At 43.9% G+C, this 26,088-nt stretch overlaps 1 protein-coding gene across 1 annotated transcript in view; it reads left to right on the forward strand.

Annotated features, from left to right (window-relative positions):
* LOC145393415 (two pore potassium channel protein sup-9-like) overlaps positions 1-26,088 on the forward strand; it is a 662,554-nt gene that overhangs the window by 59,300 nt on the left and 577,166 nt on the right. Inside the window, exon 2 of the mRNA XM_080267509.1 lies at positions 3,545-3,700. Within this exon, the coding sequence (XP_080123635.1) occupies positions 3,545-3,700 (156 nt within the window). The remainder of the gene's footprint in view (positions 1-3,544; positions 3,701-26,088) is intronic.

A 26,088-nucleotide genomic window follows, 5' to 3' on the forward strand; every position in this document is an offset into this window, starting at 1 on the left:
CTCTGCCGTATCTACCTTCTTGCTGTGCCTCCCTCTGCCATGCGTACCTCCTACCGTGCCTAACTCTGTCGTACCTATCCCCTACCATGCCTAACTCTGATGTACGTATCCCTGCCGTGCCTATCTCCCCCAACCCCCGGCCTGACGTGAGGGGGGGAACTAAATGAGGTTGACCACTGGACCGGCAAGGCACCTCCCAACCACCTGCGCCTCCCTCCCTCCCTCACCTACCTAACTTTCATCTAGCCCTGCCTCACCTTCCCCCCGCCCTGTCTCACTTCCTTCCACCTCTGTCTCACTTTCCTCCACTCCTACCTCACCTTCCTCCAGTCCTGCCGTACTTTCCTCCAGTCCTGCCTTACTTTCCTCCAGTCCTGCCTCACTTTCCCTCCAACCCTGCCTCACTTTCCTATCTCACTTTCATTCAACTCTGCCTCACCATCCTCCAGCACTACCTCCCTTCCCTCCACCCCTGCCTCACTCTCCTCCACCCTTGCTTCTCCCTTCCTCCACCTATGCCTTCACTCTCCCTCCATCCCTTTCTCTCTACTTCGCCCTCCTTCTCTCACACTGCCCACTTTCTTATACCCATGTGCATTCTTCCCTCCTACCCACCCCTGCTTCCTCTAGATTCACTCCTCACAAACCACAGCTGATCCTCATCCTCAACCACGTTACACTCCTCATCTACAGTACTTCACCTTCTTCTTCACGCATCTCACTCTTTCCACCCGTACGTACTCCCCTAAAAGAAATAAATAAAAAAGAAAAAGACAAAGAAAAAAGGAATAATAATAATACTCCTACTCATCCTCCCCCTCCCCACCCTCCAAAAAAATCCAGCAAAGTTTATACAGTAATATCAAGGTAAAAAAAAAAAAAGTACACACTCTTCTCAATCTTATCTTTCTCATTACCTAGGTGAACATGCTTCTGTGGGCAATGTTTTCTTGATAGCAGAGTCAACACACCTCTTGTACTAAATTTGAAGGAGGAAAGGTGTGTGTGTGTGTGTGTGTGTGTGTGTGTGTGTGTGTGTGTGTGTGTGTGTGTGTGTGTGTGTGTGTGTGTGTGTGTGTGTGTGTGTGTGTGTGTGTGTGTGTGAGAGAGAGAGAGAGAGAGAGAGAGAGAGAGAGAGAGAGAGAGAGAGAGAGAGAGAGAGAGAGAGAGAGAGAGAGAGCAAAACCCACCCTAAGAAGAATCCCCCTAAAAGGTCAGCTCTAATACGAACACCTTTCCTGACTTTTACCTGCCTTGATCAACTCAGTGTCGTGTTGCATCCCTCCAGCCGACTCCCACACGCTTCTCTTACACCCTGGCAAGCTGTTCAGTGAAATAGTTTAGGGTGCTCGGTAACTTTCAGGGCTGTCTGTTGCTACACTATTTTTACAAGTTACGTCAGTTTCTCATCTCATTCTGTCTGATGCTACACAATTAAGTACTTCTATGGCAGTTTCTTTCAAGGTTTTGTCTAGTACTTTTCGTCTTCCCCTCCTCCTCCTTTTCATTTTTTTTTCCCTTTTCCTCTTCGTCTTTTTCTTCTTCACTTTCATAATACTTAAGTCTCGTCAATCTCCTTTCATTGTTCTGTCTGGTGTTACACTTTCTTTTTACATTCCATCTCGTTGAAGGAAATACTTTAGCTTCCTTGCCAGCTTCTTTCAGTGTCTTGTGTGATCCTGTCTCCTGTTAACTTTGCATCCATAGTTCAAGGAAATAGTTTAGATTCGTCAGTAACTTTCAGGGTTCTGTCTGGTGCTACGCTGTTTTAGTATGCATTAAACAGAAATACTTTAAATTTGCGTTAACTAAAATCCTTATTGCCTGAGGTCCACGCGATACCACAATTTGTTGTAAGTTCAGTGCTTATTTTTCCAATGCTTTTCCTCGTAAACTTGGTCGTTCTTGTTCTTACTTTGAAACGTGTAAAGTCTTTGCTTCAAGTTTTATATTCTTTTACCTTAGTCCTCTTCCACCGTCAGTAAAATTGTCTATCGTTTTTACTTAACACAGACTTAAAGGAAATACGAAGCTTCTTGTTTTTCTTCTTCGCCTTCTTTTTCTTCTCCACCTTCCTCTTTTTCTTCTTCTTCACCTTCCTCTTTTTTTTTCTTCTTCTTCTTCACCTTCCTCGTTTTTCTTTTTCTTCTTCTTCACCTTCCTCTTTTTTTTCTTCTTTACCTTCTTCTTCACCTTTTTTTTTCCGTCTTCTTCGTAATAAAAGGTGTTAGTTTAACACATTTTTTTTTTTTTTTCAGCGGTATGTAAGTATCATGTTGGTAATACAGTCAATATATGCTCCTCTCTACTTCCTTATATAACCCAGTTGATATTGACGCACCAGTAAGTACTCTGTGCCTAGAGCTGGACAAGAAAATAAATAATGATGGAAGTTGCTCAAGAGGCCCTTACATTGGAGCTAAAGTGGTTTTGAAAAATAATAATAAAATAAAGGTGAATTTCCCAACCTCAGTATGGCTGTAGTCTGCACAATTTTTCTTTCTCTTTCTCCTTCTCTCTCTCTCTGGTCGCACAGTTTTTCTCTCTCGCTCTCTCTCTCTCTCTCTCTCTCTGGATTACGGTACATTTAATCAAACGCCCTTCATTTACACCACAGATAATTTATACCTTTTTCCTTAAATATGATGTCTCTTCTGCTTCATTCTTCCTACCGGCAGACGCTTTTATTCATCTTTGAGATCTCTTGCAGTGGAGGGTTAGACGCAATGCCCACAAACCCCTTCTGCCCGAGTTATCCCTTCAGAGTTACATAAAAGCGCGTATCAGAGGCAAAAATATGATTAAAAAAAGGACCCCGATACCTTCTATTTCCCCCTCTCGGTTCTACTGTACTCTCTTCACCTTAACTCGGCCCTAATTTTCGTCCTCTCTTAGCTTATTTCATGTACATCAGAGTAAGACAATACAGCGATTCTACTTCTTTCCATAGCACTTCCTCGTGATTTGTGCCATGTTATAACTCGGCACTGAAAATGAGAGATGGTAATTTTATGCCAAGTATTGGGTAGATACTTCCCCTCCTCCAGCATCTCATCAGATCTCTTCCTCTCCACCAGCACCTCTCCAGATCACCCTCTCCTCAATCTCAAACCTCTTCCTCTCCAAAAGCATCTCTCTAAACCTCCTCCCTATCTTCAAACATCTCTACGAACATCGCTCTCCTCCACCAGCATCTCTCTAAACCTCCTTACCTCTCCTCCAACATCACTTCAAACCTCCTCCCTCTCCTCCAACATCTCGAACCTCTTCCTCCTCCAGCATCTCTCCAAACGTCCTCTTCCTCCTCCAGCCTCCCTCCAACCCTCTTCCTCTCCTCCAGAATCTCTCCAAACCTCTTTACCTCTCCTCCAACATCTCAAACCTCTCCCTCTACTCCAGCATCTCTCCACACCTCCTTACCTCTCCTCCAACATCTCTCCAAACCCTTTCCTCTCCTCTAACCTTCCTCCCAACAGCCTTCTCTCCCACATTTCTCCCCAAAACATGACCCCCAACTCACCCTCCGTTTTCTTCCTGCCCGCAGAGATCGAGCATCAGCTCAGGGACAACTACAACATCTCTGAATCCGACTACCGGCTACTGGAGACGGTGGTGCTGGAGGGGGTGCCGCACAAGGCCGGCCAGCAGTGGAAGTTTGCGGGAGCCTTCTACTACGCCACCACCGTCCTCACCACCATCGGTAAGATAACTCAACCACGATTTTTCTCACGCTAGCCTCCATTTTCTCACGCTGGGACTAATTTTCTCACGCTGGGCTCCGTTTTCTCACGCGGGGATAATTTTTCTCATGCTAGGCTCAATTTTCTCACGCGGGAATAAATTTTCTCACGCTAGGGTCCATTTTCTCACGCGGGGATAAATTTTCTCGCGCCACACCACCGTCGGTAAGGAACAGAACCAAGATTCTCTCACGATAGACTAAAATTTATCACGTTATGCTAAATTCTCTCACGCTAAACTAAATATTCTCACGCTACATCAACGTCCTCACCACCATCGGTAAGAAACACAACCACAATTTTCTCACACCAGGCACAATCTTCTCACGCTTGGCACAGTTTTCTCACGCTACGCAAAATTTTCTCACCCTGAGCTACATATTCTCACGCTAGGCACAATTTTCTCACGCTAGGCACCATATTCTCACGCTAGGCAAAATTTTCTCAAGCTAGGTTATATTTTCTCACGTTAGGTACAATTTTTCGCGATATATTTCCTCACAACAGGTATAATTCACGCCAGGTATAATTATCTCACACAAGAGAATTTTCATGCTGGTATACTTTTATCATCGTATACTTAATTCTCACGCTAGTCACAATTTAATCATGGTATACGTAACTTTTTTCACGTTGGATATACCTCCCTGTTTCCCCGCCACCACCGTTCTCACCACCAACGGTAACTCAAAACCACACCTTTCAAGTAACACAAAAACCACATCTGTCAAGTAACACAAAAACCACACCTGTTAATTAGCACAAAAAACCACACCTTTCAAGTAACACAAAAACCACATCTGTCAAGAACAAAATCCACACCTGTCAAATAGCACAAAAAACCAAACCTGTCAGGCAACACAAAAACCACATCTGTCAAGTAACACAAAAACCACATCTTTCCCGCGCCAGGTATAACTTTCTCACGCTAGGCTTACTCCTCTCACGCTAGGTGCACATCAACTTTGGCGCAAGTCACGAAGTCAAGTTCCTGGCAAAAAGAGTTACAAATTCTCTCTCTCTCTCTCTCTCTCTCTCTCTCTCTCTCTCTACGGTGATACATTAGGCGACGTTACAAAAAGATTACAGGCCAGATAAAGGAAACGTAAGGATGGAACAGACAGACACGGAATAAACATCACAGACCAGAGAAAACGTAGAAATATAACAACAGTGTAGCGTGACATGAAGTTTATTTTCTTGTTACCTGAAGTTTTGTACTGAAGCATATTTTTTCTCGTTACCGAAAGTTTTGTGAAGAATTTACCTACTAGAGCGAGGGAAGACTCAGCACCTCACAAACTGCAGCATTACAGAGAAGAAAACGTGCATTAAAATCAATACGTTGCAATATATGAAACAGAGGGATGATATTATGAACGAAATTTGGTTGTGGAAGGATAATAGTTTAACTGGCTGAGCAAGGAGGAAAATTAATCGAGACAAGACGGTCAAAAATATTGTATGATGACAAGTAATAAAGTCCGTAATACAGTTTAAAAAATGGTTATGTAATCTACACAATAAATACATCTTCATAAACAAAAATTCGTTCACTGGAAAGAGGAAACGATGAGTGACGCATAGAAGGTAGTAACACTTTTAAAAATGTATCTACCTGTATTACTATATATTTGATGATACATACAGTAGCAATATTTTAAACACTGTGGGGTGAGAGGAAGTAAGTACTTCTCACAATGAAAGCTATGTCAAGAGGAAATCGTTCAGTAGCCAAAAAAAAAAAAAAAAAAAAAAAAAACGAAAAAACAGGAAAAAAGGTAAAGATATGATAAAAAAAAGCTGTTAAAATAATAAAAAAAACTGGTAAAAATATAAAAAAATAAATTGATAGAAGAGGCAGTAGTACAAACAAGGTGGGCGTCCCTCCTTCCTCGCTCCAATAACACTGGTCACTCAGCAATAACCCACTCTCTCGGTCTCAGAAGCTCCCCCCCCCCTCTCCCCCACCTTCCACCACACACACCTGTCTCCTTCCCAGACATACCTTCCTCCCTCCCACTCACCCCTCTCACACACTCACAGTTTCCCGTCCCACTCAACACCCACTCCCTCTTCTTCTCCCACACCTTTCCCCTTTCCATCTACTCCTATCCCATATTCTATTCTTTCTCTCTCTCTCTCTCTCTCTCTCTCCCCCTCTCCCTAACCCCCCTGATGCGCTTATCCCCCCGTCCCCGACCAGCGGCTGGCGTGTGCAGCTTTATGGCAGGGAGACGTGCGGCCAAACTCACCCATCTGTTAGTCTAAGGGCGGGGAGGATCAGCAGGAGGGGAGGAGAGGGTGAGGGTATGGGAAAGGGGGAGAGGGAGGGGGACACAGTTTTAGGGGTCTCGCGGCCACCTCTCTTTTACAATTTAAGGTTAAGTTAGATTGGATTAGTCAGAATGGATGACGTGACGTTAGGCTGGGTCAGGTGAGGTGAGGTGAGGTGAGGTGAGGTTAGGTTAGGACACATTGTAAGCACAGAAAAACTCATGCATGTGTTACTCTAGGCTGGGACTGGAGAAGGATCATGGGGTACAGGGCACCAATTGGCATTTCTTTACCAGGTTATTGTTACGTCCGGACCATCATTCAATGCCAAGACTCACCATACACGGAATAAATCAAAAGCGTCAGGTGAAATGAAATACCTACAATACGCGCGTCCAGAGCAGCGAAAAGGTTAATCCAGTTAGTTTACAGCTCTCTGACTGCGTGGATTTCCTCCCGCTGAAAGCCTCATTTGGTGTTACCCTCTGTGAATTACGTCAGCGTGTTCACAGCGCTGACAGGGAACCAAAATACAATACGTTAGTGAGACAGACGTTTCGGGGATAATACTATTAACGTTTAGAGGTTACAATACGTTAGTGAGAAACGTTTAGGGGTTATTAACTTTTTGTTTACAATATGTGAGACAAACGTTTTGGGGTTATTAATATTAACGTTTAGAGGTTAATATTCCCTTTGACGTTATTCACACGAACTTTGTCGCAAACTAGACATACATATCAATAGAGAATAACGTGAAATATACAAAACTAATGTGTATATATAAACTACGTACTTAGCGAGGAGGTGGTGCGGATACTGCTAAGATCACAAATAATACAGGCTTCAGGTATTCCCATCTCGCCGACCCTAAAATGCTAATGGATCATTGAGTCGCCTCCACCTTTATTCCCACTGGCTATACACCCCTTAACAGCCTCCCCCCTCCCCACACCCAGGACACACAGGCTACACTCCCTCCTTTACACACTCCTTCACTACATCTTACACACATGGCCTTAACAAAAAAAAAAAAATAGTGCCGTGACCTTCCTGAGAGAGACAGTAGAGCATGGGATGGGCGGAAAAATGAATGTCTTTTGCTATGCTTTGTCTGTCTGTCTGACTTTTTATTTCCGAGGGGGGGTGAGGGGGTTATGGGGGAAGCGTGAGACGGAGAAGGAGGAAGAGAGAGTGAGACGGAGGTGGAGGGAAAGTGAGACAGAGCCAAAGAGAGCGAGAGGGAGGGATTGACAGGACAGAGGGTGAGATGGAGGGGAAGAGAAGGTACGACGGAGGGGGAGAGGAGGTGAAATAGAGGGGGTAAGTGAGTGAGAAAGGAGGAACAGAAAATGTGAAAATGGAAAGAGAGGGAAGGTAAAGAGAGAAGGTAAAGATAAGGAGGTTGGGGAAGAGAGATAAAGAGCAGATGAGATAAAGGGCACGTAAAATAGGAGTATTCAGTCGTGCCGAGAGAGAGAGAGAGAGAGAGAGAGAGAGAGAGAGAGAGAGATGAGCCGAGAGGAGTAGTGGGAGAGTGAGAGAAGGAAGAGGAATGAGAGTTAAAGAGTCGATGGGCTTGAAGAGAGAGAGCAGACAGAATGAGAGAAATGAGAGTGAGTCGATACTAAGAGAGGTCAGGAAGAGAGGAGACCAAAGTGAGGCAAGAAGACTGAAGTGAAAGACAAGAGAGAATTAAAGGAAATAGGCGAAGAAGGTTAGAAGATTGAACATCCGTGTGGAAAGGAGAGGAGAGGAAAGAAGTGGGGAGAAGGGAGGCGAGGAGAGGAGAAGAGGGGAGAGGGGGCAGGAGAGGAGAAAAGAGAGAGTGACAGTAAGACAGGGAGACAAGAAGCGTAAGGAGAGTCAAGATAGGCAGAGAGAGGGAGAGAGAGAGAGAGAGAGAGAGAGAGAGAGAGAGAGAGAGAGAGAGAGAGAGAGAGAGAGAGAGAGAGAGAGAGAGGTCGGAAGTGAGATAACAACTACGTGAGTGAGTTACTGAAAGTTAGGGTGAGATAACTAGAGGCAGAAAAGAAAAAAAAATAACTGTTTACGAAGCTAGAAACATCATCATCATCATCATCATCATCATCACCACCACCACCACCACCACCACCACCACCATCACCATCAACAACATCATCACAACCATCATCATCATCACCACACCATCATCATCATCATATTCGCGTTAGCATCAATGGAGTGAGTAGGATTATAAAAAAATATATATAAAAAGAAGAAAAAAAGAATTATCTCCACAATACTCAGTCAAAATGGACCACTTTTCAAAAAACTTGTGGCTCTAAGTAGGGAAAAAACGAAACTAAAAAAAAAGATAAAAGAAAAATATGAAAACTGGGAGAATTGGAACAGGAAGTGAGGGAGGAGAAGAAGAGAGATAAGAAACGGGATTAGGGAAGATCAAAGCGGAGAGGGGGCCATAAGAAGTGTAAGAAGGGGAAGGGAGGAAGGAATGAGAAAGGAAGTAGGAAAAGATGGAAGGGAAGGCGAGAGCAACGAGTAGGAGGAGGAGGAGGAGGAGGGAGGAGGAGGGAGGAAAAAGAAAAGAATGAGAGAGGGAAAAGAATGCTGAGGGAAAAAGAAGAAAGGCAATCAGAAACAGGCGAATGGAGATGACAGAAGGAGATGAGAGGATGGAATGAGAGGAAGAAACGAAGGCAAAAATTAAGAAGAGGAAATAAAGACGCAGGGGAGAGGGAGAAGGAAGAATGAGGAGAGATATGGAGAAAGGATGAGAAATGTGAAGAGAGGAAGGAACGAGAAGGCGATGATAATGATGAAGGAAGGGAATGTAAATACTAAAAAATAGATACTGATGTTTTTAAACGTTACAAACACCCTTAGAATAGATGATGTGTGTGTGTGTGTGTGTGTGTGTGTGTGTGTGTGTGTGAGAGAGAGAGAGAGAGAGAGAGAGAGAGAGAGAGAGAGGTGGAGATATCGGTATGTGTGGAAATGTTAAGGTTGATGGAGGAGAGGAGGCTTGGCGAGGGGGAAGGGGTTGAAGACGAGGAGGAGGAGGAGGAGGAAGGAGTGATGGAGGAGTAAGGACAGAGGAGGAAGAAGGCAGAGAGAAGGAGAAGAAGAAGAGAGATAGAGGAAAGATGGATTGGTATGGGAAGCAAGAGGAGATGAGGGTGGGAAGAGAGAGAGAGAGAGAGAGAGAGAGAGAGAGAGAGAGAGAGAGTTAGGGGAGGAGGAGGAAAGGAGGGCGAGGAACCTGTAAGAAAGGAGGGAGAAAGAGAGACAAGGGAAAGACGAAACAAGGAAGAAGAAAGGGGGGAAGAAAGAGAAGGAGTGGAAGGAGGAAAGAACAATCGGCTGCCGGGGAGGGGAGTGATGTGGAGGGGAGTGGGGGGGGAAATGATGTGCAGGGGAGTGGGGAGGGGAGTGATGTGGAGGGAAGTGGGGAGGGGAGACAATGAAGAAGAAGATGTGGAGGAGGAGAGAAGAGAACGATGAGAAAGGGGAGGAGGAGGAATGGTTGAAAGGAAAGTTGGTTCGGGAGGAGGGGAGGGGAGAGGCAGGAGGAAGGGAGGAGAGGAAGAAGGGTAGGATGTAGGAGACAGACAAAGAAAGAGGAAGGATGAATAAGAGGGAGGATGGAATGAAGTACAGGTGGCAAAGGAGTTATAATGGTTGAGTAGAGACAAGGGAGGAAAGAAAAGTGACGAGGAAATTGTGGGGAAGGAGGGAAGAGGGAAGAAAAAAGAAGAAAGAGGGGGAAGCGAAGAGGGAGGGGATAGAAAAAGAATTATCAACACGGAGGTGGAAAATAAAGAGGAAGGCATGGAGGGGGGAAAAAAAAAAAGAGGAATTACGGAAGACGGTGGGAGGGAAGGAGGGCGGGGAAGGGATGAAGGTATGAAGAATGTACGAAAGAATGGGAAATGACTGTGAAGAGGAAACCACAAGGAAGGAATGAAGGGAGGAAGAGAAATAAAGAAAAGGAATTGGGAAGCAATGAATAAGAAAAAGGTCGAGGAGCAAGAAGAGAAATGGGTAATAAAATACAATAAACAAAGATAATGATTAAGGATGAAGGATGGGTAAAGAAGCTGGTGGCCATCTAAACAGAGAACAGGCCAACAGGATTAATAAGGACGACAATGACGTTTCAACAGGTGTGGGCCAAGACAGGAACACTGTACCTGATACTTCATAAACCTCTTCACTTTAACGATATTTTTTTCATCACCTTCTTGTACTTAACTGTGTCACCGCCATACGATTTTTTCAAGGTGGTCTCTCGTTGTCAGAGAGATAATTCCTTCGTTACAATTCTACTCACGCCACCTCCAAACAATTTAAATTAAGCTTTGAAGAGATCCCAAGTATACATTTAAAGGATCTCCCTTACTTAAGGGGTTTAGAAGCGATCTCCATTAACCTATTCACCTCAATGATGTCCCTCTTACTTGATTCTTGTACGACGCGATTTTAGTCAGCAATTTATAAAAAATAGTAGTGAAACAGTTAAAAATATATCCTTGTTGAGTGCGTGGGGGAGAAAAGATTCGAGTGGTATCAGCTCGCAGAGAGGAGGAGTGTTGCAAATGTGTTCAGCAAGAGTTCAAGAGCAAAAAACTCACATACTTCCCTGGACCATCTCGAAGGTCATCTTTTTTCAGTCCGGCTTGGCATGTGTTCCATCCTCAAAGTAAATATTATTCCGATCTTTGGGTATGATTCCTCTCTACTGCCACACTTCAACCATATCACACTTACAGCCAAACCACATTACCAACCATAAAACCCTAACCCCACAACCACACACGACCAACACAATCTCAAAACCTCACCATGCTACTCACTACCACACTTACAACCACAACCACAACCACCACCCACTCCCAAAACCTCACTATGATTGCTCACTACCACACTTACATCCACAACCACCCCCACCACCACCATCACCCAATCTCGGAATCTCACAACGCAAACTCACTACCACACTTCCAACCACCACCACCACCACCACCACCAGACCGAAACTACCACCTACCAACCTTCCAACCACACAACCACACCTTCATCCCAGGGCGTCATCACATTTAAGACTGGCCTCATTTTGGTGGCCACATCTGGTGCCTCCATAAAACCTGGCGTCTCATCTTTCACTACCAATTAGTACCACTACACTTGTCTCCACACACCTGACTCCTTTCCCATACCTCCTGCAACATTTACTACCACTACCACCACCACACTCACAACTACACCTCACACCACCACTACCACAGCTACACCAACACATCACCACATTAAATCATCTCCATCACAACACCACTATACCACACCAGCATTAGACTATCACTAACAATACATCATCATCACATCACGTCATCATAACACCTCACCACCACCGTCTCCACCACATCTCAACCAGTACAACATCACTATATACCCAACAAACCCATACCACCACAATAACACCACAACACCAAAACACCTCTACACTAAAAAGATCTCCATCACATCACTGGCTTCATCAAACTTGTATCTCAACCAGCAGCACACCACTACCGCCACCACACTTACCACCACACCACCACACCTTACTACCATGACACCAACTCCCACCACAGCACCACCACCACCACCACAACCACATTACCCTTATTGCTACTACTACCACACCCCCAATACCACCACTACCACAACCACACATCCACGCCACATCAAACACCACGCATCAAAACGAAGCCTACCATTCCACATCCATCATTTTTCTCCACCTCAGCTATGTTCTGCTCCACATCACACTCCACTCAACACTGAACGAAAAAGTCAGTGTGTAGAGCCGACAGGAAATGAACGCGCGTATGTGGAACGGAATGAAAGTGCGTGGAACGAAGTAGGTGTGTGAAAGAGTTGGCTACACAGTATATGGAATGTGTGTGTGTGTGTGTGTGTGTGTGTGTGTGTGTGTGTGTGTGTGTGTGTGTGTGTGTGCACTCATGACCAGACTAGACAGCGTCCATTTTCATTTTTTTTTTTTTACTTATTTTTCAAAACTCAGAGCCAGACATATCAGGTCAGGGAAAAAAAAAAAAAAAACTGGTTAATGGCGCTGGGAGCTCAACTAGGTCACAGCTTTCTGACCTGGCTATCTGTTTAATGTCATGATTTTTATTTTCTATTCTATTTTTTAAGCTTATCAGTGTTACCCCAGATAACTCTACACTGCTCAGGGGAGACTACAGGAGGGGTTAAATATAAGGCTTACTAATAATTCTTCAATACTAAGAGGTCTGTCTTAAGCTTCTCACATTCTTCTGGAGGTAGCAAGAATAAAAAACTGCGTCCTCGGATTGAATAGGTTAATTTTTCGTTTTCCATTACCACCCCAGACATTTTATTTATCTTAAGAGACTTTTCCGGAGGGGGACTGATGTATCTCTCATTAAAACATTCAGCACGAAGTCTTTCCTAAGCTGAAGAAAATAATCAGGAGGTAGCAAGAAAGTAACTGTTATTGTGGCACCAGGTTCTGCGGAAACGTGAACCCAGTAAGCTGAAGGCTGAGGTTACCCTTCTATAACTCACGATCCTCCTTTCGGGGATGAGAAGGTGATGGACTCTCGCATAACCTGGCAGAGGAGAAGCCCAGCTATATCAATGCCACCACGTGAAGGCGTCCCTCTCCAGGCGGAAACGCTATAATTACACTCGGTTGACTATGCACATCAGCCCTGTCCTTATTACGAAATATGTCTTTATTACGAAATCTGTCCTTATTGCGAATTGTCCTTACTACGAAATCTGTCCTTATTACGAAATCTGGTCTTATTGCGAAATGTCCTTGCTACGAAATATGTCCTTATTACGGAATTTGTCTTTATTACCAACTCTGTCCTTATTACGAAATCTGTCCTTGAAATCCCCAATCCCTCACTATAAATCGCACTGCTTTATTTGGCGTGGCTGTGGAGGTGCTCAAAATAGCCCATCCAGCTTCACTTACGTCATAGTGTGCGCTGCATTAATATCTCCAAATATAGCGAAGGCTCTCCATGTTAAGCCGTGCAGTATTCTTTCCACGGTAGCTACAGTGGTTTATATGTGGACGGCTGGAGATACAGAATACTCGTAAAAGTCTTCTGTTTAGGTTTGTTGTGCATCCATATCACGAGTTTTCTTGTCTGTGGTCTGCCCACTACTACTACTACTATTACTACTACCACTACCACCACCACCGCTACTGCTACTAACACTACTATTGGTCTTTCATTTTTGGTTTACGTGGCGTCTACTTCACCGACGACTGTTCCTGTAGTTTGGTGTTTTTGGTCATGATCGCTTGTGCAATATAAAGTAACTGATACTGCGTTTATTATCGTCATCATCATCAATAACGTATCATCATCATCCTCATCAAACATCATCAACAACAACGTACCATAATTATCACAATCATCATCAACAACATACCATCATCATCATCACGAAAAACAACGTATCAACATCATCATCATCATCATCATCATCACCATCATCATCACCACCACCATGCATTATCCCGAACTGCATGGCTGTGTGTTAAGCTGTACCACATTAACGTAACACCTGCCCTGGTTTATATTGGGACATTACAGGGATACGCTAAACAATTTACAGCCTTTGACTTAAACCAGCGCTACGTCCACATTATTAGCTATTATTCGGTGTGTGTGTGTGTGTGTGTGTGTGTGTGTGTGTGTGTGTGTGTGTGTGTGTGTGTGTGTGTGTGTGTGTGTGTGTGTGTGTGTGTGTGTGTGTGTGTGTGTGTGTGTGTGTGTGTGTGTGTGTCTCTCTCTCTCTCTCTCTCTCTCTCTCTCTCTCTCTCCATTTTATATGGCTTTAACTGCATGTTGGTCGAGGCGGGGCACGGGAGGGGACAAGGGAGGTAGGGAATGGAAAGGCGGGGAAGATTGGGGAATTAGGGTGGGTAGGGAGGGGAACGAAAAATAAACAGAGATGGCAGGAACAGAGGAGATGGGAGGAAAGGAGGAAGAAACACAGTATAGTGGAAGAGTTAGGAGAAAGAGAGGTATGAGAGAGAAAAGAGAAAAGAAGGAAGCATTAGAGTAAGAAGGAAGAGTTAGGTGGAAGAGAGGGGAGAAAGAGAGAGGAGCGTGGAAGAAAACCTGGGGGAGAAAGACAGCAGATACAGACGGAAGGAAGACTGAGAGGTGAGGTGAGGAGAGAGAAAAAGGGAAAGGAAGAAGAGTAGAGGAGCAACGTGGGAGAGAAGTGGAAAAAGTAGAGAGGAAGGAAGAAAAGGTGTGATATGGTAATGAGAGTAAGTGAGGCATGGGAAGGAGAAGGAAGGATAGGGAGGAAGAGGAAATAGCATGAGATAAAAAGTGGGAAGATGGAAGGATGGATGGATGGATGAATGAATGAAATGACTGATGGATGGATGGATGGGTGGATGGATGGACGGTTAACTGAAACAAGCAGACGTGTGAAATACTAGCATTAAAACTGACATTTATCTATCTATGTATCTATCAATCTGTTTATCTATCTACATATTGTGTACTATAACAGACAGACGCCAAAGCTGAAAAGCCCGACTTAAAAAAAAACAGACGGAGGGGAGCGAGGAAAAAAAAAAAGGAGAAACATGACAGGAAGAGATAAAAGGGCGAAAGAAATTTGTCAGAAAAAAAAAGGGAGGGGAGTGTGGAAAAAAGGGGGGAAGGGAGACATGACAGGAAAAGATAAGAGGTGAAATATGAAAGGACATGCAATCTGGAATGAAAAATAAGAAAATATGACGTGGACGATGACTGGAAAAGAACGAGTGAAAAAAAAAAAAAATAACAGAAGGGAAACAAGAATGAAATAAAAAAGCAAGAGGGTAAAAAAAAAAAGGACATCAATGAAAAGTGACCCAAAAAAAAAAAGACCTAAAAAATAAGGAAAATGTGAGAAAATTGAAAAGCAGTGCCAAATGACCGAAGGACACTGGAGGAAAAAAACACAAGAATAAATTGAACGGAAAATTATGGAAAAGTGACAAAAAACAATGTAATGTAAAAATAATACAGAAGCCAAAGAGAGAGAGAGAGAGAGAGAGAGAGAGAGAGAGAGAGAGAGAGAGAGAGAGAGAGAGAGAGAGAGAAATGTAATATCAAAAAAAGGAACGTGAAAATTAAATGTCTAACTGGGATGAAAAATGGACAAGAGTAGAATAAAAAAAAAATGAAAACAAACAATAAAATTCACTGAAAACTAGCATAAAAACAGTGAAGTAAAATTTTTGAGGATGGAGAAGTAAAGAAATGAGAGGAAAATAACAGACCCCTAATGAATAGGTAAAAAAATAAATAAATGAAGTAAGTGACTAATAAAGACAAAAAAGCCACAGCAGAGAGATAAATGATGATAAAACGAGGGAATAAAACAGGACAGAGCTATGACACAGTGACCTGAGAGCAGCCAAAACTGCAAGACGAAAATTTTCTAAAAATGTTTTGAAGGGGGAAGCTGATATCGAAAACCTATGACACAATAAAAAAAAAAAAAAACAACTAGAATGGCACTTAGTAGAGCGCATAACCCCGCCAACGCCCTATCTCGCAATGTTAAAGAAAGTGAAAAAAATTTCCTTGATCCGCACCTTTATCCGGATACGCACCAAAATTTAATGGAGTGTATTCTGGGCCAAGGGCCATTCTTCTACCAAGTTTCGTGGAAATCCGTCTAGTAGTTTTTGTGTAATCTTGCTCACAAGCTAACCAACCAACAAACAAACGGACAGGGGTGAAAACATAACCTCCTTGGCGGAGGTAATAAAAAGAAAAGGTGAGGGTATCAATGGTTTTAACGTAAAAAAAAAAAAAAAAAGAGGGGAACATAAAAAACTATTGATACAGAGATGAAAAAAAAAAGGAAAAATAAAGGAAGCAAACTAACCTGAAATAGAAGAAAATACAGGAAAGGAACACATAAGGAGGTTTAGGAGATAAGTGAGGGATTAAGGAGGGACTGAAATTGAGATGAGAGGAGAAGGAAAGAAATAAGAGGGTGGGATGAGAGAAAGGGACGGAAGAGAGGAAGAGAGGAAGGGAAGGAAGAGAGGAAGGGACGAAAGCGTGTGGGGGAAGGAATGGGGAAGGAAGGAGACAAAAGAGAAGAAAGAAGAGAATAGAAAAATAATAAAGCACAGGAGACGAGAGGAGAGGGGAAGCAGACTAATAAATAGAGGAGAGAGGAGAAAAAAGGAAGAGAAGAGAGAAGAGGAGAGAAGTTGAGAGAAAATAAAGGGAAAAAAGGGAGGATATTGGTCTAAGGAAGTCATTAGGAAGGATTCAGGGGGAATGGGAGGGAGGTATTAAGGAGGGAGAGAAGTCATGAAGAGAGAAGAAGGGAGGAAAGAGGAGAGAAAAAAGAGGAGAGAAGAAAAAGGGAGACGAGGAGCGGAAAGGAGCGGAGAAGAATATAGAAAGGAAGACAGCAAAGGATAAAAAGGAAATGGTTTAGGAAGAGGATAGAGGATGGGATTGGATAAGGGAATATGGTGAGAAATGGAAGGAAAGAAGGAAGGAGAGAAAGGAAGACAGAAAATGAGAGAAAACGAAGGGAGAAGAGGGAGGATACGCCGTCTAAGGAAGTCATTAGCGGAGGACTCAAGAGGGAATGGGAGGGAGGCATTAAAGAGGGAGGAACTGAACTTGAATGGAGGAGGAGGAAGAGGAAGAGGAGGAGGAGGAAGAAATAAGAAGAGGAGGAAGTGGGTGGGATAATCGGAAGGGGTGGCTGTGCACAAAATATGAGGAAAAGGGATGAAAGAGAAGAATGGACGAGAAAGGAGGAGGAGAGGAGGATGGAAGGGGCGGAGAAGAGGGTGAGGGGAAAGACGGAAGGAGGAAAAAGACAAGTAGATGGGAGGAGACGGAGATGATCTTGAGGGAAAGATGAAGAGAAAGGGGAGGAGAAAGAGAGGGAGGCGAGTATGGAGATAGAGGGAGGAAGAGGAGGAACGGAGGAGAACCACAGCGGGAAGAGGAAGTACTAAGAAAGGAAGGAGAGGATTAGTAAAATGAGAGTCAGAAAGGGGAAACAGGAATATAAAGTAACACAAAGAACAGCAAACAGCAACACACCTCATGGTCCTTTCGAGGCTGCTTGTTACACAGTAGACTGACTGCAAAATCTAATTCTACATGCTGAAGGATATGGACAGTAAAGCAAGAAGGCTCCCCCTGCCTCCAAAGCCTCCAGTTAAAGCTGGCAGGAAAGAGTGAGAAAGACCACCATGGAGCATGGAAACACTGACATGGAAATTTCATGGGAAAGACTGAAAAGGAAAAGTCACATTCATAATACTATATCTATAAAGGAGAAAGTGGGGGACAGAAGGAAGGGGAGTACAAGAAGAGAAAATGCATGAGAATAATAATGAGAAAATGAATAAGAAGAAGAAAGCACAGGAAGAGGAAGACGGACTGCAAGATGTGCTAAGAGAAGAGAAGGAATGACAGAAGGGAGGAGGAGGAAGAGGAAGGGAGGAGGAGGAAGAGGAAGAACTACACAGGGGAGAAGGTATTGACAACTGTAACGGCGCTGATAATCCGGAGTGGCAGGAGGAGGAGGCAGGAGGAGGATTACACAGGATTACACAGGAAAGCAAACAGCAACAGACCTTATGGTCCTTTCGAGGCTGCTTGTTAGAGAAAACTATGACTACAAGATCTAACTCTACATGTTGAAGGATAAGGATAGGAAAGCAAGAAGGCTCCCCCCACCACCAAACCCTCCAGGAAAAAGTGAGAAAAACCACCATGCAGCATGGAAAAACTGACATGGAAATTTTATAGGAAACATTGGAAAGGAAAAGTCACATTCTATAATACTTTATCTATAAGCTACCCGATAGAGTAACCTGAAAGAGAAAGTAAACAAATAAAATAATAGTTACGGCATGACATTATAAACCAGTTACATTGAGTTAATGGGAAGTCTGTGGACATAACGTGGAAGCTACACACTGCACAGTGTGGATGTTTAGGGGTGGTGCAGCAGCCTTGCCTGGCGCTTTTAAGGTAGGCAGCAGTCAATCAGGCCCTAGCTCCGTTTGCTCCACTGAGACAAGGAACTCTCCCATGTGGGACAAGTACACAAGTTTCATCCTGAAGCAGTGACCCCTGGTACATTAAAAAAATCCCGATGGTGGTCACTTGACTAACAGGGACCCTCAGTGATCCACAGCCCATCACAGGTCGAAAGTAAGAGTAGTGACCGTTAACTCAGGGTTATCTGTGCAGCTCCTAATCTGTGCTTATATTGCTTTCTTTGCGCTGGGGAGACTGAAAAGTATATAGGACGGGTGTCTCAGATAAAAGGGGACTGCACAGTGCACAGTGTGGATGTGCAATGCACAGAGTGGATGTTTAGAGGAGGAGGAGGAGGAGGAGGAGGAGGAGGAGGAGGAAGGTGCAGAAGCTATTGAAAGAACACTGGGAATAAAGTAGAAGAAAAAGGATGAAAAAGGGCAAGGAAAAAGGAAGAAGAACGAGGAGAGAGCAGTAATAAAAAAAAAAGGGCAGAAAAATAGGAGAGAGAGAGAGAGAGAGAGAGAGAGAGAGAGAGAGAGAGAGAGGGGGGGGGGAGATGAAATGCTAAGTGCAACAAGGAAGTAGGAATGAAAAATGAACAAGAGGGGAGAAGAAAAGGAAGAGGAATGGGGGAAAAAAGGGTGAGGAAGAAGAAGAAGAAAAAGCCAATGAAGGGAATTGGGGAGAGAACAGGGGGGGAAAGAAAAAAGGACAATAAATGGGAAAATGATTGATGCTGAGGGAAGGAGTGATAGAAAGGTGTGGAGGGAGAAATGAAGGAAAACAAATAAGCACACAAAAAGACAAACAAACAGAAAAGCAAAGACAAAAACAAACAAACAAACAGGAAAGCGGAAACAAACATGAAAGTGGGGACAAAAAACTGACAAACACCAAACAAAACAGACAGACAGACAAACAAGGGCAAGACCTAACTTCCCCTCTTAAGAGACGGAGGCGAAGAGGGAGGGAGGGAGGGAAGGGGGAGAAAGGAGGAAGGGAAAGGGGAGATTAAGAGACACAGGAAGGAAGGCCTGGGGAGAAGGAAGCAGTGTGAGACAGGAAGGTGTGAGGAGCCGAAGGGGAAGGGGAAAGACGGAGGAGGAGGAGGAGGAAACAGAGACGAGATACGGGAAGAAGGACCTGGGGAGGAAAGGAAGTGGTGAGAGAGAGGAAGCTGTGAAGAACGGAAGAGAATAGGAGGAACGATGATGATGATGATGATGATGATGATGATGATGATGATGATGATGATGATGAAGGAGGAGGAGGAAATAATAATCACCATCATTACTACAGTCCTATTTCTCAGTCTAATATACATGAGGAGGACAGGTCGAGAAACAGAAAAAAACAAAAACACAGACACTACATTGACCGCCAGACACAAGCCATCCCAAGACTGAGGCAGACTGAGGTAGACTGAGGTAGACTGAGGCAGACTGAGGTAGACTGAGGCAGACTGAGGTAGACTGGGGTAGACTGAGGTAGACTGAGGTAGACTGAGGTAGAATGAGGTAAACTGAGGCAGACTGAGGTAGATTTCTTTGTTTTTCGGTCTTGATCTTTGTCCTATTACCGTCATATTCGAACTTGACCTCGACATGGTGGTTAGCTATAAATTTACACACACACACACACACACACACACACACACACACACACACACACACACGTGGTCTCTAGGTCAAAAGTCACAGCACGAAATTACAGAGACAGACAGGCACGCAGAGACCTAACAGACAGACAAAACAGACAGAGAGAGAGACCAGAAAGACAGATATCGACAGGCATACCGATCCATAATGTTTAATACTTTCCTTCAAATCTCTCTCTCTCTCTCTACTTAAAACTTTCCTTTAAATCTCTCTGTCTCTGTCTTTGTCTGTCTGTCTGTCTGTCTGTCTCTCTCTTTACTTATCCAATCAACGCCTCAATTAACACTCCATAACTACTTAATCTGCTACCCAAATTGACAACAAGCGCGCGGAATAACAATAGAGACTAACTAGGAGAGCAATCTAGTCCCCTAAAGGCCATTACAAGTCTACCCCGGGACAGACTTAGAGCGAGGAAGGGTTAAGTTGGATTACTCTTGAATTCCCTAAAGTCTTGAATTCCCTACCGATATCTTGAATTCCCTTCTGATGTCTTGAATTCCCTACTGATGTCTTGAATTCCCTACTGATATCTTGAATTCCCTACTGATGTCTTGAATTCCCTACTGTCTTGAATTCCCTACTGACGTCTTGAATTCCTTATCTTAAGCCTATGTCTGTTTGGTGTTATGTGGATATGTGAAGGTTATGGTTCTCTCTCTTTCTCTCTCTCTCACTCACACACACACACACACACACACACACACACACACACAGAACAGTGAAACATTTTACACAGAATTTCACAAGAACAAGGTGAATATTATGGTATAATCACTAATAATATTTCTCTAATTATGCAAATATGAGAATATACAGAAATGGCAAAATCTTCAGCATAACAGCGTGTATAACAGTTCGAAATAACTGTGTGTGTGTGTGTGTGTGTGTGTGTGTGTGTGTGTGTGTGTGAGAGAGAGAGAAAAAAAAAATACCTGTAATCCTTGCCCAACATGAAGAGGTCGATTACATACCTGAGGAAGAAAGAAAAAGGATTATTATTAAAGTTAAAAAGAACGATAAAAACTGAACATTATCCGTAAAAGTGTAAAAAAAATAAATATATAAACACGTAAACATCTACGGTAAACATTATCTTTAAATTAACAAAAATCTAAACACATCAGGTATGCATTATCTTTAACTAGGAAAAAATAAACACACACACATTAACTTCATAAATATCTAAACCTTTATAAACATTATCTTTGGCGTAATAAGTATCTAAACACATTACAAACAATACCTTCAACCTGCTAAAAACCTAAACGCATTAACATCCAAGGTAAACATTACTATTTTCCCTTCGTTATTTTTTTTTCCCCATGATGCTAAAATATCGTCTAAGGTTAAGAATGAAGGATGGTCTACGTACTGAAAGAGAGAGAGAGAGAGAGAGAGAGAGAGAGAGAGGAGAGGGCCAAAGGTTGTGTGTAGGGGAGTGACGGCTGTCGATTAAGGTAGTAGGGGTCTTGTCGATTCTCAGGGGGACGGGGGTCTCTCTTTCTCTCTCTCTCTCTCTCTCTCTCTTGAATAAAACATGCTATGGAGTTTCTTTTCATTCCTTATACAGAGAGCTGCCGAACCTAAGTACCAATAATCTATGGAGATTTTATACGTGACATCAAGACGCGACGATGATACCCCCTCCCGTGTGTGTGTGTGTGTGTGTGTGTGTGTGTGTGTGTGTGTGTGTGTGTGTGTGTGTGTGTGTGTGTGTGTGTGTGTGTAAATCAATCAACACATACCTGCTCTATTCACTTTTAACTCCTGATCTCCATGTGTATTGAGAGTTTCTTAAAGACTTCTCCTTTTCCTCTCTTCTCACCTCTCTCCTCTCCTTTTCTTTCTCATCACATCCCTGTTCCTCCCATCTTCCTCTCCGTACATCTTACTCTCATATCCCTCTATCTCACACACCCTCCTCCTCTTCTCATCCCCCTCTCTCCCCTCCTTCTCTTCTTTCTCATCACATCCCTGTCCCTCTCATCTTTCTCTCCATTCACCTTATACTCCTATGTCTCTGTTTCACGTTCCTCTCCTCTTTTCCTCCCCTTCCTCTCTCCCTCTCTTTTCCTCCCCTTCCTCTCTCCCTCACGTTTCACTCCCCCTCTTCTCCTTCCCTTCACCCTATCTCTCTCTCTTTTCCTACCCATCCTCTCTCCCTCTTGTTTCTCTCCCCCTCTTTTTCTCTCCTTCCTCTCTCCCTCTCGTTTATCCCCCCTTTTCTCCTCCCCTCCTCTTTCCCTCACGTTTCTCTCCCCCTCTTCTCCTTCCCTTCCTCTCTCCCTCTCTTCTCCCCCTCCTCTCCCCCTCTGCTCCCTCCCCCAAAGCTCATAATACCTGGCGTTCGGGAAATGACCTTATTTTTTCCAACCTTTACACCTCTACTGACATATCCTTTCCGCCATATTCATCCCCATTGTTCCCGAGAGAGAGAGAGAGAGAGACACACACACACACACACACACACACACACACACACACACACACAGCTTCCCCTTTGGTGGTGGTGATGATGGCCATTCCCGATGCAAAGGGCAGCGGCGTCCTCACACAGGCCAGACAAAGGGAGGGGAGGGTGAAGAGGGCACGTTTTTATGGGGCAAATTTCTCTCTCCTTTCTTCCCTTTAGCACCCATCGTCGCCTGTGTCCCCATCACCCATCTTCATTTACCAAGATTCATTTTAGACTATAATCCTTTTTTCTTATTTTGTTTCTCCATCTTGTGCATTGCATTCTCTCTCTCTCTCTCTCTCTCTCTCTCTCTGATAGCTTTTTCTTTTTTTATTCTTTTCCTAACTTCCTTTTCTTCTCCCCACCAGTCTCCCCTTCTTTCTTTCCTCCAAGTCCTTCGTCATTTTCCTCCCCATCATCCTCCCCATCATCTTCACCTTTCTACTCACTGTCTTTCCTTCTCCCCCTCACAGCCCATTATCATCTATGTCCCCTCATCCATATTCACCTACCCATCACCATTCTTATATTTCCTTCCTTCATTAGTCTTTCGTTTCTACCCTTTTCCATATCTTCCTATCACTTTCATCTATCTATCGCCTTTCCTTTCTCGCCTTCAGGCTCTACTGGCATCTACCGTACTTACCTACAACCCACCTTCATCTACCCAATATCATTTTCATTATTTATTTATTTATTTTTCTTTTTTTTTTAAGGAAAGGGCACGTTTTTTATGGCTCAAATTTGCCTCTCCTTCCTCCCCATCTGCACCTATCGTTTTTATGTCACCTCCACCCTTTTCCATTTTCAGAGAATCGCTTTCATCCGCAGTAGCCCCCTCCTCTCTCTCTCTCTCTCTCTCTCTCTTACCGCCCGCATTTTTTGGGTCCGGTCGGTCGGTCGGTCTGTCGGCGCTCGACCTAATTATATTATTTGTAGATGGGTAAGTGCTGATCACATCTAAATTAAGTTTGATCATGAAGGTTACAGGTTAAAGAGACCACACCTGTACAAATGAAATAAATAAATAATACTAATCGCTTCTTTATCTCGAAACTCTACATCTTATTCAGCTTTCCTACATATAAATAATCCTTCTCTCCTAACTCGAAACCCTACATCTTATTCAGCTTTCCAAACACATATATAATCCTTCTCTCAACACAGCCAACGCCAAAAAAATCCTCAGCTGGTTTCTTTTCCTCTAACTTTGACTAAAACAAAAAATGGTGCTCGAGGTGGTGACCCTAGTGGTGGGGGGGTACCTGGGGGTCTATGCAGCCCAGTAGCTCCAGGGGCTGATGGGGGAGGTGCCAGGGCCCGTCAGCCTCGCACTAAAGGTTAAGGAATACTTGGGGATGGGCCACCACAATGAGGAGGAGGAGGAAGGGAGGAGGACGGGGAAGAAGGGGAAGAAGTAGGGAAGGGACGAGGAGCACGATGAAGGGGCGTGGATTAATGGCTGGGGTTTCTTTTGAATCCTCGGTGCCCTCTGCCCTCACCCCCTCTCTCAAACCTCCCCCTCCCACCCCCTCTCGATCTCCTCCCCCTCACCCTCCTCTCCACCTCCTCCCCGTCTGTACCCTCATCCCACACTCCCCCTCAACCTTGGGGAAAGATGCGAAAGAAGGAGGGGATGAATGAGGGGGAGGAGGAAGAGGGGATGAAGAGGGGGAGGCAGAGGGGAGACTGAGGGTTGTTTTGAGGCCTCCGGATCCCCCTCTTACCCTCACCCTCTCAAATTTTTCACTTTTTTTTTTTTACTATAACATTCTCTCACACTTTATCTATTTCATACTTTGTCTATCTATTCGTTATCCAGTATTCACACTTATTTTCTTACCTTCTACACTTACTGTACATTTCTCCCAATAGATCTTACTGTCATCTTTCATCTATTTTTTCCTCCAGTCTCTCTCTCCTCTCACCCTCTTTCACTTCACCCACCGTACATTGCTCTCACCCTTCACCTTTCTATTTCACACTTGTTTGCTTGTTCGCTATGCTGTCCTCACACTAAATCTTTTAAGGCCCCTGATAATATGAAAACTGTACATGGCTCTCACCCTACATTATTTCATACTTTGTGTCCGTCTGTTAATTATACAATATTCACACTTTTTTTCTTTTTTTTTTAAATCTCGATCTGTCCTAGTTTACTCTCAATTTATATTTCATACTTTCATTCTCTCTCTCCCTCTCTCTCTCTCCCTGCCGCTCTGTAATTGGTTTAGTTCTCCCTCAGACGCTTCTCTCTCTCTCTCTCTCTCTCGTTGCTTCGGCGCCATTCCATCTCCATTCTTCAGTTTCCATTCGCCTTACCGTGCCATTAGTCTTTCTTATACTTGCTTTCCCTCCTCCACCCCACATTTTCTCCACCTCCTTCCTTCCTCCCTCCTTCTCCCCTAATGACCCTCCTCCTTCCTCCTTCACCCCATTTACTCTTCCTCCTATCATTCTTTCCCACGTCCTCCTCCTCCTCCTCTCAATCTTCCTTTTCTTCCTTTTCCCTTTTGTCCGTCTCCTACTTTCGAGGGTATCTTTAAATATCCTTAATTCTCTCTCTCTCTCTCTCTCTCTCCCTCTCTCTCTCTCATCTCCGTCTATATCCCCTTTTCTTTCTTTCCACCCTCCCTCTCTGCCTTCCTTTCCTCCTTCATTTTTCACACTTTCCCTCCCCTCTATCGTGGGTCTGAGAAGGATAACAGAGGAGGAATATTTGGATAAGTATCTGATATCTCACTACCACATCAAAGGGGAAAAAAATACTCCTCTGTGTTTCCTTACATTGAGACGGGGAGGGAATGATAATGGAGGGAAAAAAGGTGTTAGGAAGGACGGCATGTGAGGAGAGGAGGAAAGAGAGGAAGGAAGGAATGTGAGGAAGGAAGGAACGTAAAGAGATAAGGAAGGTGGGGAAGGAAGGAATGTGAGAAAGAAAGGAACGTGAGGAAAGAAGGAAAGAGGGGAAGGTAGGAATGTGAGGACAGAAGGAATGTGAGGACAGAAGGAAAGAGGGGAAGGAAGGAATGTGAGGAATGAAGGAACGTGAGGAGACAAGGAAAGAGGGGATGGAAGGAATGTGAAGAAGGAAGGAACATGAGGAGAGGGAAAGAAGGGAAGAAACGAAGGTGTAGAGAGAAGGAAAGAAAAGAAGGGAACGTGAGTAAAAAAGGAAAGAAGGAAGGGAAGAGGAGAAGAAAGGAAAGTGGGGAGGTAAGGGAAGAGGAGAGGAAAGGGAAGAGGGGAGAGATGGAGACTGTGTAGGGAAGGAAAGCTGCCAGAGATGAAAAGCGGGGAGAGAGAAGCTGTGACAAGAGAGAGGGGAGAGTGGTGGGGAGAAGAAAAGGGGGTTACGAAAAAAAATAATGGAATTAGAGAGAGAGAGAGAGAGGGGGGGGGGGATTATATGGTGTGTATCCGTGTGTGCCAGTGTATGTTTGTGTACGTGTATGCGTGTGTATGTATGTGAGCGCTTCCACTATTCACTCTCATACCAACACCACCATCGTTTATCAAATTTACTTCGCTGGGTCAGAGGGAAAAATAAAAACAGAAATCAGAGGCAAAAAATAAAAAGAGTCTCTCCTACACAACATCGTCCCATTTTCTATAAGCTCTGCCGAATATCATGTCTGGGGGAGCGAAAACAGCTAAAAAATATGTCTACCATCATCATCATCATCATCAATTATCACCCTCATCATCACCCTCATCATCACCCTTTTTCCCACATAAAGCTGGAGAAAGAGAAAGCATCCCAGTACATAAACTATAAAACATCCCATTTTCTATGAGGTCTGGCTAGGCTCATAAAAAAAAAAATACAAAAAGAAATTCACAAAACATGGAAGAAGAATTAAAACAATACCAAAAAAAAA

This window comes from Coenobita brevimanus, chromosome 24, assembly GCF_032717465.1.
Source record: "Coenobita brevimanus isolate Jiangsu-jjx chromosome 24, ASM3271746v2, whole genome shotgun sequence".
Taxonomy (NCBI): domain Eukaryota; kingdom Metazoa; phylum Arthropoda; class Malacostraca; order Decapoda; family Coenobitidae; genus Coenobita; species Coenobita brevimanus.